Source organism: Rhodamnia argentea, chromosome 7 (assembly GCF_020921035.1).
Source record: "Rhodamnia argentea isolate NSW1041297 chromosome 7, ASM2092103v1, whole genome shotgun sequence".
NCBI classification, from domain to species: Eukaryota; Viridiplantae; Streptophyta; class Magnoliopsida; order Myrtales; family Myrtaceae; genus Rhodamnia; species Rhodamnia argentea.
Window position 1 is genome coordinate 663,854 of NC_063156.1, and position 17,191 is coordinate 681,044.

At 41.0% G+C, this 17,191-nt stretch overlaps 3 protein-coding genes across 3 annotated transcripts; all 3 read left to right on the forward strand.

Moving 5' to 3' along the window:
• Positions 1-6,597: 6,597 nt before the first annotated feature.
• Positions 6,598-7,577, forward strand: LOC115746134 (21 kDa protein-like). The gene has a single exon (XM_030681845.2). It carries the CDS (start codon positions 6,668-6,670, stop codon positions 7,268-7,270), a length of 603 nt encoding a protein of 200 aa, XP_030537705.1. The 5' UTR covers positions 6,598-6,667; the 3' UTR covers positions 7,271-7,577.
• Positions 7,578-10,735: 3,158 nt separating this feature from the next.
• LOC115745997 (21 kDa protein-like) lies at positions 10,736-11,425 on the forward strand. The gene has a single exon (XM_030681673.2). It carries the CDS (start codon positions 10,808-10,810, stop codon positions 11,408-11,410), a length of 603 nt encoding a protein of 200 aa, XP_030537533.1. The 5' UTR covers positions 10,736-10,807; the 3' UTR covers positions 11,411-11,425.
• Positions 11,426-14,705: 3,280 nt separating this feature from the next.
• Positions 14,706-16,916, forward strand: LOC115745987 (probable pectinesterase/pectinesterase inhibitor 59). Its single transcript, XM_030681661.2, has 2 exons — positions 14,706-15,944; positions 16,027-16,916. The coding sequence occupies exons 1-2, from the start codon at positions 14,774-14,776 to the stop codon at positions 16,719-16,721; spliced, it is 1,866 nt and encodes a 621-aa protein (XP_030537521.1). The 5' UTR covers positions 14,706-14,773; the 3' UTR covers positions 16,722-16,916.
• The last annotated feature ends 275 nt before the right edge of the window (positions 16,917-17,191 follow it).

The window sequence follows — 17,191 nt, forward strand, 5'->3', positions numbered from 1 at the left end:
CATGAAAATCAGCTGGATAATATTTTCTGCCATTCGGTATGGGAAACTGGATTTGATTTTGTTCCGCTCACTTCTTTTAATAATTTCTTATTTTTCTTATTTTCTTTTCTTTTTAATTTAATTTAATTTAATTTTTATTTTTCTATTCATTCTTTAAAAAATCAAAATTTTAATTATTTTTTTTCTCTTTTCTCTGTTATTTTTATTTTTATTTTCTTTATTTTTCATTTTCCTCCTTCCTCCACCACGATCGGCCACTGGCGAGCTTGAGGCTCCCCCTGTCAAGGAAGAAGAAAACAAAGAAAACAAAAATAATAATTAAAAGAAAAGGCAAAAAAATAAAACTAAAAATTCGGAATTATTTTAAATAAAAAAAGAAAAGGAAGTGAGGGGAGAAAAATGAAGGAAAATGATTTCCTCTCTCCCCACTTTTGATGGTGTTTTTTCCATTGACAAAAGTGTTTTCCTTAATTCATTTATTTTCTGTGAACCGAACATCGGAAATCAGGAAAACATTTTGCCAGAAGTTATTTTTTGGAAAACACACGAAGCCTAAGGACGCACATGACAACAGTTCTCTTCCTTCGCCTTATTTCCGGCCGGAAATAGATTTTCTTATTTCTATTCCTTGGGCAAGTTTTTGAGCCGAAATACGTGTTTGATAACGACACAAAATTTATGTTCATGGAACAGAAATTCATTTGATAACAGCATAAAATTTTTATTTTCTAGAACAGAAATTCGTTTAATAACAGTACAAAATAATGGCCGCACACGAGTTTAACATCACACTTGGGTGATTGTTGTCTTCATTCTCTTCAAAACTCTCTACACCATCCATCGTGGCAATAAGAGAATCAACTACCGAGAAGGCGATACTATCCATTTCATCTCCAAATCCAAAATTCTCAGCGCAACTAACAATATTCTTCAGCTTTTCTAAGTTCTTAGGCATCCTCGTGATTGCAGAATCCACCAAATGCAACAACTCCGGAGATACATTTGGCATAACAACTCTTAATTTACTCTTTTGTGGGGAATCAACAACAGAGTATCCGACATCCTAATTGGAAATAATGCTACAATTCCAGCTTTTCGAGCTTAATATAGCACTTAGCAAGAAACCAAGATCATAGATTTATGATGATCCACCACTTAATTCTCATAGGCACTAAAATTCTAATTAAAACTCCAGCAAATCAAAGCGAAATTAACGGTTTCTACAAGCACACAAAACATAGAGGATTGAAGAGGTCGTTCACCTTCGAAAGAGAGAGATTGAGAGCGAGTGATGGGAAGAACGAAAGAGAGAGACCGAGAACAAGTTGCTGTTGGTGGCGACGGGATCTGGAGATGGAGGCCTACATTGCACTTTTGCTAAGCAGGGAAAAAAGCTTATGCGTTGCACTTTAGAAGAAGAAGCCCTAACGAGTGATGCCCTAAATTTTGGATGGCCCGAACTTTTTTCTTTATTTTGTTCCAGAAATAAAATAGTGACTTTTTTCTACTTCGGATTTGTCTTCTACATCTATTTCCGAGTCAAAAATTTGTCTCCAGAATAGAAAAATAAAATTGCATTACCAAATGGATTTCTATTCCAAACCTATTCTTTGAAAAAAAAAATAGAAAATAAGAGTAATAGAACTATTATCATGTGCGCCCTAAGTGATCGTTTTTTCTTCGATTTGACACTTATGTGAGTCGCTGAAAGATTTTAACACTAAAGTGAGCGTCATATGAAATTTTTCGTACTTCTAGTGCCCCTATGCCATCAAAATATCGTAGCTCAAGTAGGAATAGTCTCATGATTGTAATAGTTTTGTTACATCAGACACTATTAACTTCAATATTCCTAATCATCACTTTATGACTCTATTTTTTAACCTTTAACTTTGTTGTTCAAATATAATAGTAAGAAAACTGCAAATTCCTTCAATAATTATGGCCTTATATAACTTTATTGGTTGGGTCCCCTCTTGCTCTCCTCTTGCTCCCCACTCTACTCTTAAGCCAAAAACGAGGAAGAAGAGAAAGAAATGTATAAGAGAAGAAAGCAAAAGAGAGCTTATGTAAGGGCCAAAAGGGCACAGGGAACACTATTCATTTTTATCATTTCTTCATGATGTTGCAGAAATGGATGGTAACATGAATTACAAGAAAAGCGTCCAAAAAATCCTCATATTGTATTTGTGCCAATTTAGTTCTAAATTTTTTTTGTACCAATTCAGTCATAAACCTTTTATACTGTGCCAATTCAAGCCTAAACCTTTTATATTGTGCCAATTGAGGCGTAAATCTTTTGTATTAGTGTCACGTAGGATAATTGCCGTCCGCATTATCGATTTCGGATCAAAATTGATCATATTCACTCATTTATATAAATACAAAAAATTTAGGACTGAATTGGCACCAATAAAAAAAGGTTTAAAATTGAATTGGTACAAATGTAAAAAATTTAGGACTCAATTGACACTAAAAAAAGATTTAGAATTAAATTTGTTCCATGTAATAGATTGAGGACTCTTTTGATATTTTTTCCGTGAATGACAATTCGTAAACCAGAGAGAATATCATAACAAATAGATAAACTGACAAGAAAATTTATCCTACTAAATCTTAAATATAAAACTAAGACCTAATCGAATTATTATTATTATTATAAGTGAAGTGAGTCAATTGAAAGCCCAAACGAGGATACTCATAAACGTGTCAAACTAGGGTACGGATCGTTATCTTTTGAGATTTGCATTCAATCCGAATATTCGTTTCTCGGGGTTGCGTAGCTCGAAAATGCAGAATCATAGCGGATGGGAAAAGCCGATAGATCTTGTCGGATGAAGATCAATTAGATTGTGCAAGAAAAAGAAATCTGACATTTTGGTAAACAGAATTCCACGGAAAAGACATTAAAAGTGCTGTAATTTTTGTGGCGCTCATTTTATCACAAAAATTATTCGCCAAATCACATGTCACTTTCTTGGAAAAAAACAACACTTAAATACCAACTTAGATTTGAGATGTCGGAAATCCGACTTGGCTGTATTTTAATATTTTTTTGACTGACGAGGCTAGCCGGAACTGTGGAAAAATTCAATGAAGAAGCCCTTAAACTACGTCACCTTACATGGAAAGCCCCAAATTTCCTCTCTTCTTCAAAGCCTAACATAATGCTTGGCGTTTTGTTTCTAAATTTACCTCGCCTTGAAATCTTAATTTCAACCGACGTTTGGGGGAAAATCAAGAGCTGAATCTTGCGATGGACAGAAGAATAAGCAAAAGCGCTCGAGTTCGTATCAACAAAGTCAAGAGGAAGGTGAAAAATAATTAAATTATGTAAAACTGGATTCTTGGAGCTTATCAGCGGATTTTTTTCTCCACACCGAGGACAACAACATCGGACCCGTGGACTGCCCTTGATAATGGCTTCAAGGGTGTACTCCACTTGGAACAATTGGCCGTGCAGCGAGAAAAATGGTTATTGCCGATCGTAGCGAGTCATTTCACTTTAATTTACGCGCTCAAACTTTGTGCTAGGAAGCTTGTGCTTCGCTTGATGATCAGTGAATATTGCCTAGCGATGGAGAGAGACCAAGTGAGAGAGATTGATAGTTTTTTCATAAAGGGTCACCTCATTAACATGTTATTATTGCAGAATTTATTACCCAAGATGCATAAGTGACTGTTTTTTCTTCGATGTGACATTAAAGTACTCCAAAGATAGTTTTGACACTTCAATGAGGCCGTACGGAAGTTAAAATACTTCTAGTGTCCGTCCTTCGTATGTCCACCTAATCATCCGGCTTTTCATGCAAATCCAGTGGTTGAATGAAGAATGATTTCTTCGTCAATTATTTGTGTGATTGTCGGCCAACGGAATCGGACTCCGCGATGGCTGGGAGCGTTCACAAAAGTGGGCCCTACCCGAGGCCCACGCCCACATGCATCGAAAAGTAAAGCCGAAAGCGCCTTCGCTTTCTTCTGCGTTTTATTCGTCCTTCGTTAAAGCCCATCCATTCGGACTTTTTCCACGTTTTATTTTGCCAACGTGGCTAGACATTCTCTCGATTGGTGTTGGGCCACATCAGCATTATGATTCCCAAGGAAAGATATTTTGACAGAATATCTTGTACGTCTTCCCTTGCACGTAGTTATCTTTTTAAACAGTGCTTAGATCGCAATCTCAATCAAGTGTGGTACACATAGAGCAATCAAACAAGGTTTAATATGGTCATCATGGACCAATCGAGTTACAAAAATCTATTATGAAACACTACGTCGAAAGTAAATTTGCTTAAATTCAACCATTCCACGTGTGGTGATAAAATGTGTAGTGATAATTCGGAATGAAAAAATAAGGCATGTACTTCATGCTCTGTAATTCTGCTACTTCCTCAAAGTAAATCCATGGGCATTGGCACGATCATGTAGACATTATAAGATTTTCGATCCTTCGTTCGGATCATAGAATAGCTTGATTCGATTGTTTTTCACGTGTTTGGCGATGAGGTTATATGGCTTCATGTTCAACCTCTCTACATATAGAACCGCATCAGGTTTTAGCTCATGCATCTTCTTTCTTTTTGGGCGGCGCTATTTCCACCCTATATATGACTAAATCCATCCAATTTTCACCAGAAAGATAAAATTTCCCTCTATCATTCAATTGCAATTAAAATTGGTGGTCCTAAATTTATATCTATCTAAGATTTGCCTACCATAATTATTGTTTATTGTCGATTTTTCATGTATTTTAAAGATACTATGTTTTTACTGTTATTAGAAATTAATTCCAATAAAAATCTGTTTGTCGAAAAGAGAAATATTCCAAGAAATCTGCTTCTTTTGTACGTTGCCGATAACATTTATGGATGAATTGTTAAGAAGATAAAATTTAATTATATCAAAACATTGCATAAAGAAACATTTTTTTTTTCTAAAAATTCTAGTGAAATATCATCATTTTGGATTGACAAAAACAAACATCATCTAAGAACTGTTTGTGAAAAAATATCAAGATATCTCATTGTACATTAAATTGTTACTGTATTCCGAGATGTTTTTCTAATGTCTTACATTCTTTGTATAAAAGTATCCCACCAACACACACACGAGCGCAATTAACAAAATTAATTAAAAGTTCACCAAGAAAGTGAAATTTTTTAGATAAGAGGAACAAAAAATAGATGAGTTGTTAAAAGATCAATGATAAAGAAGAGAGTTTTTAAGTTTTATACAATATCAAAGCGTATCTTTTTTACTTACTATTAACGAGATAATTTTTCACGGAGCATGTACAAACATTATAAGAATATTTGAGAAAGCTCTTTTTTTTTATACAATAAGAAACAAAACATGTGGAATGCTTAGTTATCGTAACTATCATAAATAGAAAAAAGAAAAAAATAAGACAAAGAGAGGATGTCATTACTTTAAACTGCAATTGAAAGATTGATGGTACCTCTTTTTAGTATAAATGGAGATAGATTTAGTTATTTCGACGATGAAAATAGCGCCATCCGTTTTGTTTTCCTTTTCCCCTTTTAACTTAGTTTCATATGTTAGTGGCAAAGTACTCAAGCCAAAGAAAGGGACACGAAAATCCTAGCGATGCTCGATCCCTCCTCAGGTCTCCTCCAGACAAGAACTCGACGTGTCAATCCTGAGCCCAAAAGGACCGAAAGGAATCTGACCTAGAAGGCACACAAAAATTATCCAATAAAAAGAGACAGAGAAGTCCCAAAATGTTGGAGAGAAGGACGTTTACAGTCGTGCAAGTGGACTTCCGAAGCTGGCCACGAGAGGGCAAGCTGGTGTTGCGCCGTCGCAGTACGCTACGAACTCGACCGCCAAAGGTGACCATCGAGAAGACAGGTTGAACCCCCATGGGACCACGTCCATGCAAGTTGTAGTAGCTCCCTCACTTCTAATTCACCTATCTAGTCGGATCGGGAAATGCTCAACTAATTATGTTAACACATGGATGTTATTAACCGAAAGACCTTTGCGATTATTAAAATCAGACATTCAAAACATCGTTCACCTTCAACTCTCTATCTTTCTCTCAAAAAAATTGACAGTCTGATAGTACCATTAATTATTTTTAATCGCACGATCTTTCAATCAGCTAATTCTGGCCCAAAATCCAAATATCTCTCTAATCCACTGCAATACGGAGGCTAATTAGGTATCCAATTGGGTCGCTAAAATGCATAGGGTTAACTATATTTCGGCCCTTTGGACCTCATCCCGTCCCCAACCCCTTTGGGAGCTTCTTTGCGTCGATGCCCCTTGTCCGGACTTTTATGTAAGATCTTTTAATAATAGCCAGTAAGGCAAGTTAGATTTTCTGACAAAAAAAAAATCGGTAAGTGTTTTATAAAAAATATGCGATAATGATATATGGATCTATAATTGAGATTATACAGTCTACGATTGTACTATCACGAAAGCATTTTCCTCCTTCCAAAATCCTTATCTACGTGGGCCGGCCATAGATCGACCCCGTCTGTATCCCATTAGCCATCCTTCACCCTTTACCTCCTTTAGTTAACAACTTGGGCTCGCTTTCTTTCTTTCCCTATAAATTGGAGACGTTACTTTCCCACTTTCCTCGCCCAAACTCAACTGCTCAACTCCCTCACATATACACGCAGTCGCAAAGAGAGAGATGGAACGATCGAGTGCTTTAGCTAATTTAGCGACGACGCTCCTCTTTTGCCTCGCCATATGTTCCTGCGCCGTCTCAATTAGCTCAGCCCAAGCATCGACCAACACCGAGTTCATAAGAACGTCGTGCAGTAAAACCACCTACCCACGCCTGTGCTACACCTCCCTCTCCAGCCACGCCACCCTCGTCCAAACCAGCCCCAAGCTCCTAGCCGGCGCTGCCCTCAATGTCACCCTCGACAAGGCGCGTTCGACCTCAACCATGATGCTGAGGCTGTCCCAGGCCAGAGGGATGAAGCTGAGGGAGGTTGGGGCGATGCGCGACTGCGTCGAGGAGCTGAGCAGCTCGGTGGACGAGCTGAGGCGGTCCATCGGCGAGATGGGCGAGATCAAGAGGTCCTCCAACTTCGGGCTGATCATGAACGACGTCCAGACGTGGGTGACCGCTGCCCTGACGGATGAGAACACGTGCTCCGACGGCTTTGCCGGGAGCATGATGAATGGCAATGTGAAGACGGTTGTGAGGAATGAGATAGTGACCATCGCGCATCTCACCAGTAATGCTTTGGCCTTGATCAATCATTACGCCTCGCTTCATGGCTAATGCCTAGTGCTAAATAGCCAGGGCCATAATCGTTACTTGTCAAGCGTGCCCAGCTAGATACATAGAGAAGGTATGGATATACAGTATATCATTGTGAAACTCTAGGTGTTATGATGTTGATCCATAAGATCTCGATGGAGTCGTCCCATTAAAAGAATTGATGGCGCGGTTAAGGTTGCGACGAGCTGCATAAATGAGGTTAATTTTGTTTCCCCGAGTGTGCTCTGCAGTTAATGTGCGCATACATTTATTAGACTTGTATCTGGTGATCGAATGATTCTAAATGGAGCTATTGCTTGCTGGAAAAGCCTTAAATCGACCAAACTTAGTGGACCACACATACTCTATTATGGAGGTCTTATGAATGGGCAGATTTTCGACACCATACCGAGGAATACTGGATTCTACCGAACAAGGATCCGGGGTTACCAGTTCAGTATTGCCCCCATACTTGTTAAGGGAATGAGCTTGAAACGTGCAGAAATGGAGGTTTGTTGAAATGGAAACAGGAGTACTGAACGTATGGGCAAGAGGTTGGGGATGAGGCAAGTAGAAGATAAGATAAAATCTCACTGGATATCTATGTTGTACGAAGAAGTGGGTCGGTTGAAATGCCGACTGTTTATAGTGTTAATGGTCCGAGCCACGTGTCAAAATTTTATGGGTTAAGGACAAAAGTAACGAGAAAATTATAAAAGACTCATGAACATATTATATTTATGCTAATTCAGTTCTAAATCTTTTAATTTGATTAATTTAATCCTAAATCTTTTGACAATTTACCAATTCAATCCTAAAATTTTAATTGTGACAAATTTTTTTTTTTGTCGGAAAGAAAATTTTCATTTCATTTGAAAGATAAGTACATAACTTCAAAAAACGATTCAACCAAAGAAAAAACTTCAAAATAACGATGTAAATCAAACAAAGCAAGTAAATTTGAAAGATAAATTAACTTGGTAAATCAACTTGGTAAGCATGTAGATACTCGTTCATTTCATAAAAACGGATCGGTCATAACAACAAAGCACAACCGGCAACCGATTACCGAATTCGCATCAACATCGGTGATGAGCACACGCCAATATTTTCTTCTCCAATAGCTATGACTTTGCCAAAAGGCGGTGCGCGCCTAAATTCGGCATTCCTAGCACCATCACCATATAAAGATAGCAACAACACCAACAGGTTGAAAAAACACATAAGTAAATCACGGATGTAATTATTATTCGGATAGAAGAACACTCGAATCTAAATATAACTTTAGATGGGGAGAGAAGAGCTATAAAAGATATACCAATTGATCACAAAATCATTTTTAGATAAGCCGACTTCAAAAACAGTAGAGTGACCGACTATATGGAGCAACGGGACTAGGAGAGTACATCCGGAATAGCATATTCTTTCAACGCATTTGCGCTTCGATCTTCCAAGCTTACTGGACTAAACCCTTCACATGGAGAAAGTCGAATCACTACTGAACCTGTTTAGTAAAAAACCAAAAAGTTACCATTGGTGAAAGATATTTTAGTAGTTGAAATAGATCCTGATTTCTAGAGAGACAACCCACTTACCTTATATTTTCAAATCTACTAATTGGGTTATGGGTTAATGATCACAGGCCAAATTATCTGGAAAAAAAAATCGATTTACATTATATGTCAATTTCATTTTCATATCTATCAATATTCATATCTACAAACCAGTCAATCGAGCAAAAAGTTGGGCCGCTCATTTATAGGACTAAATCCGATTATGGCTTGTGAAACTTGTAGGGAATGGATAGATGACTTTCGAGATTTACATTCAATCCGCAAATTCATTATTGTTGCATAGCTAGAAATTGTAAAATCACAGTGGATAGGAAAAAGCCGATGAATCTTTTTGGAAGAAGATTAGTCAGTTAGGACAAGAGAGAGTAATCTGGCTTAATCAATAATTAGAGCACTCCACATAGCAAGACGATTATATACCATTCAAACACAGTGAACGAATAACGAATGATCCTGGGACCATGGTAAAACCCATGAATTATTTGTGTGATGTCAGCCGCCGGACTCCATGATGGTTGTCGGGAGTGTCCGTAAAAGTGGGCCCTACCCGAGGCCCACGCCCACATGCACTGAAGGTAAAGAGAGCCGCCGCTTTTTTTCTGCCGTTATCCGTTGTTTGTGAAAAGCGTGTCAATCCGTGCGTTCTCAAATGTTGGAGAACGCGCGCAAGCACACAAAACACCACCACCCCCTCTCCCCTCTCTTCAAAAAAAAAAAAAAAAAGGGAATACATAGGTAGGTGTCGGGCCACATCAGCACCATGATTCGCAAGGAGAGATATTTCGACAGAATGTCTTGTACAGCTTCCCTCGCGCATCGTTGTCTTTATAAACACTGCTTAAACTTAGGTCTCGAATCGAGTGGGTAGATCTTGGTCCTGCCAAAATATGAAGAATTATTGGATGGATGGGTACATATGTAGGAATCGACCTAGGTTTAATGCGATAATTATGGACTAATCAAGTTAGGAATGCTCGTAGTCAAAGGTGGGATAGTATGGAATACTGGGTCATGGGCAAGTAGATTTGCTTAGATTCAACAATTTCATTTGCAGTAATGACTTGAGACAAGAAACTGAGGCACTTACTTCATGCTTTAAAATTCTACCGCTTCCTCATAGTAGATCCATCGAAATTGGTAAGCAAAATCATCGAGAATGATCAGATGTTGTGATAGAGAGGGCTCATTAATAGCAATGGCCTGACCTCGATTCAAATGTTTTTCATGTGTCGGCGATTAGGCAATATGACTTTGATGTTCAAGTTCTCTATAGAAAGGCCTCTCGGTTTTCGGCTCATGCATCTTCTTTCTTTTCTTCCTCTTTTAACTTAGTTTCTGACGTTAGTGGTCAAGTACTTAAGCCAAAGAAAGGGGCACGAAAGTTCCAAGGGATGCTCGATCCCTCCTTAACTCTCCTCCGGATAAGAACCCGACGTGTCAATCCTGAGCCCAAAAGGACCGAAAGGAATCTGACCTAAACTCCCCAAAACTTATCCATAAACGGAGAGAGAAGTCCGAAAATGCTGGAGGGAAAGATGTCTCCAGTCGTGCAAGTGGAATCCCGAAGCTGGCCACCAGAGGGCAAGTTGATGTGGCGCCGTCGCAATACGCTGCGAACTTGGTCGCTAAAGATGGCCATCGAGAAGACTGCTTGAAGCCCATGGGACCTCCTGGTCCCTCCAAGTTGTGGCAGCTGCCTCAATTCCAATTCACCTATCAAGTCGACCGGGGAAATGCTCAACTAATTATGTTCCCACATGGATATTGCAAACTGAAACATCTTTGTGATTATTGTGCTCAGACGTTCAAAAGATCGTATTATCCCACGAGCCACCCTTCACCCTTTTTCTCCTTTTGGTTCACAACTTGGGCTCGCTTTCTTTCTTTCCCTATAAATTGGAGATCTTCCTTTCCCACTTTCATCGCCCAACTCTACTCCTCAACTCACTCACTCACTCACAAACACCCTCAGTCACAAAGAGAGATGGAACGATCGAGTGCTTTGGCCAATTTAGCAACAACGCTCCTCTTTTGCCTTGCCATTTGTTCCTGCGCCATCTCAATTAGCTCAGCCCAAGCATCGACCAACACCGAGTTCATAAGAACGTCGTGCAGTAAAACCACCTACCCACGCCTGTGCTACACCTCCCTCTCCAGCCACGCCACCCTCGTCCAAACCAGCCCCAAGCTCCTTGCCGGCGCTGCCCTCAATGTCACCCTCGACAAGGCGCGCTCGACCTCAACCATGATGGTGAGGCTGTCCCGGGCCCAGGGGATGAAGTCAAGGGAGGTTGGGGCGATGCGGGACTGCGTCGAGGAGCTGAGCAGCTCGGTGGACGAGCTGAGGCGGTCCATCGGCGAGATGGGCGAGATCAAGGGGTCTTCCAACTTCGGGCTGATCATGAACGACGTCCAGACGTGGGTGAGCGCTGCCCTCACAGATGAGAACACGTGCTCCGATGGCTTTTCCGGGAGCATGATGAACGGCAATATGAAGACGGTGGTGAGGAATGAGATACTGACCATCGCGCATCTCACCAGTAATGCTTTGGCCTTGATCAATCGTTACGCCTCGCTTCATGGCTAATGCCTGATGTTAATTAGCCATGACCATCATTGTCACTTTTCAAACATACCCAGCTAGACATATGAGAGAAGTTATATAATTGTCTGGAATATACATCATATGTTTGTGAAACTCTAGCGTGATGCTGTTGATCTATAAGATCTCGATGGAGTTGCCAGATTAAAGGAATTGATAAGATGCATAAATGAGGTTAATTTTGTTTCCCCAGGTGTGCTCTGCACTTAATTTGTGCACAACTTGTATCTACCGATCCAATTGATTGGAATGGAGCTAGCTATTGTTTGCTGGACTTTTCTTTCCCTATTTTGATGACCCAAGTTTGATGCCCATGCAGTGCTATTTTCGGGCACGAGCAACTAGCCCGAAAATTTGGACATGCAGTAATCATCGATTTTTAGGCTTATTTTATAAAAAGGTTAACTAACAACGCATAGGTATAAAATTCGACACATGGACAGGGAATGTCGTAAATATTTCGTGAGGTGAAAATTGATGATATCATTACACAATCATCGTGCATATCTTGCATATCTAGCAGTAGCTCGTGATGGCCACAAGTAGGAGTGAGCGAATCGGACCGCCCGAACCGGGAACGCCCGGACCGGATTGGGACCCGGTGGTCCGGTTCCGGTTCTAGGGTACACCAGGACCGGATCAATCGAATTTTTTTTTAATTTTGATAAAGAAAACTCCATGCGCATGGAGTTTCTCGATCTTGCCTTTTTAGTCCCCAAACGAAATCCTCATCTCAATCTTACCTCATTTGGTTCCCGAGCCGTTTTTGATCCAAAGGGAGATCGTTTTTGCTTGAATCTCATGTGCATTTTGGAAACAATCTTGCAAAAAGTTCTCCGCTTTGCCTTGAAAAACCAGTTTCGGAAAATGAACTCGAACTTTTTATGTCCAGCCTCTATATTTGTTGGACCGGGACCGTCCGGAAATGGTGCATTTTTTTTTTTTGGCATGTGTCCAATTCAATAGAACCGCCCAGGGACCGCACCAGACCGGTGGTCCCGGTTCTCAATTTTTTGGAATCGGAAACCGAACCGAATCGGGAATTGATCACTTCTAGCCACAAGTGCATAGCTTACACAACATATGCTAGCGCGGACTGATGGAGAGAGGATTCGTCAAACTACTAAACTTGCTCAATCTCTACAAATTGATAGGTTGTATCCTTTGAGAATTTTGCTTGCGCCTAATCTGCTTTATGTGATTAGCAAGATACTTTGTAAGCCTAAAGTTTCCGATATCGAAGGTGGTTTTCCGCGTCCTAATGTAAACCAGAAAGATAGGACAGAAAAAAAATGAATGGATCCCAACCAAAATAGGCTTAGCAAATGAGCAGTGCAGTTGAATCGCCGAAGTTCATTTGGGCTCAACAGAAAGCGGCTGATCGAGCATGGTTAGTCATTCCAATTTCCAACAAGAAGGAAGACCCTAACTTGTGGCGATTCACATTCAGTGATCCAAATATGCTATCCTACTCCAAGTGAACCCTTGGGCCCAATTGGCCCTTGCATATGCAAAAGGAAGTCAACTGGCTTTTGGGGTTACTCTACTGCTAGCTAGAAGCCCTCTAAGCTCATCGTCTCCGAGTAACAAGGAAAAAGTTAACAAAAAGTCCTAAATCTTTTATATTTATGTCAATCAAGTTCATATGATCAATTTTGATAAAAAAAAAAAATCACTGACATGGACGTTGATTGTCCTACATGGCAATATTAGTGCTGATGTGGATATTCTTTTTAAATATTTTGATATTTTTATTAATTTTTTGTAATTTTTTTTTCATTTGTTTTTTTTTTTTTGGTTTTGGAGAAAGGACTGGCGAACCTCGCCTAGATCTAGGCCAGGTGAGGGTGTGGCGGCTCTAGTTGGCTTTGGACGAGGGCCACGACGTCCTTGCTTGGGGTCGGCGAGGGCCGCAGTGCCCTCTCCTGGCCCAGATTTGGGCAAGGGCTGGTGCTTGGTGGCCCTCACGTTGGCTGGCAAGGGTCATGACACCCTCGCCAGTGCTAGCAAGGTTCGCCGGTCCTCTCTAAAAAAAAAAAAAAAAAAAAACAAAAGATAAAAAATATTTAAAAAATGATCATGTCAACGCTGACCGTGCCATGTAGGATAACCGGTGTTTACGTGAGCGATTTTTGGCAAAAAGTTAAGAAAACATTGATCACCGGGTGATATTTTTTGGCACAACTTATTGAGATCCCATTTCGCTTAAACAACTTTGTTTAGGATCTGGGCCACCCGCACCTGCGTCTATGTAGCAGTAACTCGACTGCATCTCGATCGGTCCAACAAATGATAAAGAAAGGGGTGATGCGGACGATGTTTCGATGCGAATTGGTTCACATCGTGCAGCAGATTAGTTTCATATTTTATCACCCGAAGCAACATCGCCCTACTGGTGTAGTAGCTACTGAATTGCAGGGATACCATTCACAAAGAATGAGGCTGCACGTCCCGATACGTGTGTTCTTTTCTAATACGGTGAGATCCGACCGTGTAGCTAATTAACAGCACCAAGAATCTCGAGGTAAAAAATGAAAATTTAAAGAGGAAGTTGACCGCTAATGGCGTTAAAACCACCCATCTGGAGTAGCTGCTGCATTGATCTGCATCTTACCTTGCCCTATTAAATTCAAGATATAGTCCTCTCTTGGGGGTGAATGAAAAGGGGACTTGTATCAAGAACATCATCCTAAGAAGACTCTCTACACAAACATCTATGAAGAACCACGTACGTGTTTTGAACTGTGTTTAGAAGGAAAACAGATGTGGGTGAACATAAAAGTGTCGTACTTTTTGTCGGTCGAAGAGAAGTCTAATGAGAACAAAGCTGATGTTAGCTTGCTTCACATGATTTGGCTGCATACTATAAACTATTCTGAGGAACACTTGGGCGGTGATTTTTGCGTGGTTGACCAATAAAAGAGCACATGGAGCAGCCCTTCCTTCTGAGAAAAATGGGAATTAAGTAAAAACAGTAACGTGAGTAAGGAACATGTCGTGAATTAATGTGTCCCCAAAGTCTACTTGTACATTAATGTGTCCCCAAAGTCTACATGCATCTCGACCCCGTAACGTGTTTTCACTTTCTTAAATCAGAAGGCACATGCACGCGTGATCTCGAGATCGAATGTAGTCGCGAAACCGCATCTTCCATCAATGCCTTCCACAGAGCAGCAGCAGCTGCGAGCTCATCACTCTCCATTGGTATGAAATGAGATTTAACCCGCACATATTCCATCTCTCTCTCTGTCTTTCTTTATGCATAAGCTAAAGAAAGAGTTGCTTCTTAAACATTGCTTTTTTCTTGTGCATTGACTTGGCAATTTCCATACAGCAGATATCTTGCAAATGTTCCTCTCCGGGTACTCCTCAGCCCGCCCTAAAAGTCAGCTCGTAACCGTTATTTTAAAATCTGGGATCGATTCATTAGTCACAAAGAAAGCTACTACCTGTTCTGCTACTCAAAAGGGTTGTAAGTCAAATTTGTTCCCTCTCTTATATAGACACACTCTCCTTTGTCAAGCAATCTTCCCCATTTGCCAACTCATCGTCGCGAATCCTAATCAAAGACGTCTTCATATTGATCCGGGTTACGCTCATAGAGCGCCACAAAGCACATTTCAGAGCACCATGATGTATGTGATCATCAGAGTCTTGCTGATATGCATGTTCTCCTTCCCTTCTCCTGCAATCTCTAGGGGCAATAACAATGATGGCATAAGCCGTTGGTGCGACAGCACACCGCACCCGGGGCCATGCAACTACTTCGTCGGTCATAGGAGCCATGACCGCTCGCCGCCGCGGGACCGATCGCAGTTCCGCCAAATCATGGTTGAAGTGACCATGGACCGAGCCCTCGATGCGCAGAAGCATGTGTCACAATTCAGCGAGAATTGCACAACTGATAGGCAACGGCAGGTGTGGTCCGATTGCACGAAACTTTATTATAACACGGTTGGTCAGCTCAACCGGACGCTGGAAGGCCTAGGTGGGGTGCATAAAAACTGCACCGACTTTGACGCGCAAACATGGCTCAGCACGGCTCTCACGAACATTGAAGCGTGCCAATTAGGATTTCAAGACCTGAATGTCTCCGACTTCATATCGCCGGCCCTGTCGACTAATTTATCGCAGCTGATCAGCGTTAGTTTGGCGGTTAACGGGGCTTTGCTACAGGATGAAAAACCAGAGACTTATGCAGAAGGATTTCCCAGTTGGGTGTCTAGACATGATAGGAAACTACTGCAATCTTCCACAATAAAGGCTAATCTCGTGGTGTCCAAAGACGGGGCGGGGCATTTCCGAACTATACAAGCGGCTCTAGATACTGCTGCAAAAAGGCGCTCCACAACTGCAAGATTCATCATCTATGTGAAAAGAGGACTCTACAGGGAAAACATAGAGGTAGCCAATAACAATAACAATATCCTGATGATAGGTGATGGCATAAAGAACACCATTATCACAGGCAGCCGAAGTGTCGGAGGAGGTTACAATACATATAGTTCCGCCACGGCCGGTAAAGATTCAAATCCCAGAATGCTTTCTTTCTAATCTTCAATGAGATTTTATTGATAAAAGTTGCTCTATTGTGGTTGCAGGTATCGATGGCGTTGGCTTTATAGCTCGTGGCATTACGTTTACCAACACAGCAGGTCCACAAAAGGGGCAAGCAGTTGCGCTGAGATCCGCATCTGACCTCTCGGTGTTCTACCGCTGTGCTTTCCAGGGATACCAAGACACTCTGTGGGTGCTTTCGCAGCGTCAATTTTACAAGTCCTGCTACATCTTTGGCACCATAGACTTCATCTTCGGAAATGCAGCAGTCGTCTTCCAAAATTGCTTGATCTACGCTAGGAAGCCATTGCAAGGTCAATCCAATGTGATAACGGCTCAAGGGCGCAACGACCCCTTTCAGAACACGGGAATTTCAATCCACAATTCACGAGTCCTAGCCTCAACCGACCTATTGCAGGCGACAGACGGCGTCCAAACATACCTTGGGCGGCCATGGATGCAATACTCGAGGACAGTATACATGAAAACGTATCTCGGCTCTTTAGTTAGTCCTGCAGGTTGGACCACATGGGAAGGTAGTAATTCTGTTTGGAACACATTGTACTATGGCGAGTACGGGAACTCTGGACCTGGAAGTTCGACAACAAGCCGAGTTACATGGCCCGGTTATCATGTAATTACAAGCGCCGCCACTGCTTCGAGTTTCACCGTGAGCAGTTTCATAGCAGGCAGATCATGGTTACCTGCGACTGGTGTGCCATACACTTCCGGATTGTGACCATGTCTTTGTTTTTATGATTATATGAACCTTGGTTCTTGACTGTATATCGTGCTGTGTCTATTAGAATTCTTTTGCAAATTATTGTCGATTTGTGGATTCTGTTGCATTAGTCAAAAAGCTCCCTGACTTCTCCTACTTTCAAATTTCTGGTATTCTTTTCACAAGAAGCAAAGAAAGAAGAGAGTCTCTTCTTTGCTCTGTTTCCTTAGCGTACATTTCGAATCCTGCACGTTGAAATGAAGGCACTACAAGAATTGCCTCACAATCATGCACTAAAACACAAGTTTACTCCCTGCTGACACTCTTCCATCAACATCACAGCAAAAATTAAAACAGAAAAGAATATTTGGCTGGGAAAAACAGAAAAAATAGAACCGGAAACATGCATGAAATGGAATCCGAATTCCAGTCGACCCAAACATGATACGAAGGAACCATATGTCTGTTTTCTGTCCCTGGAGAACTCT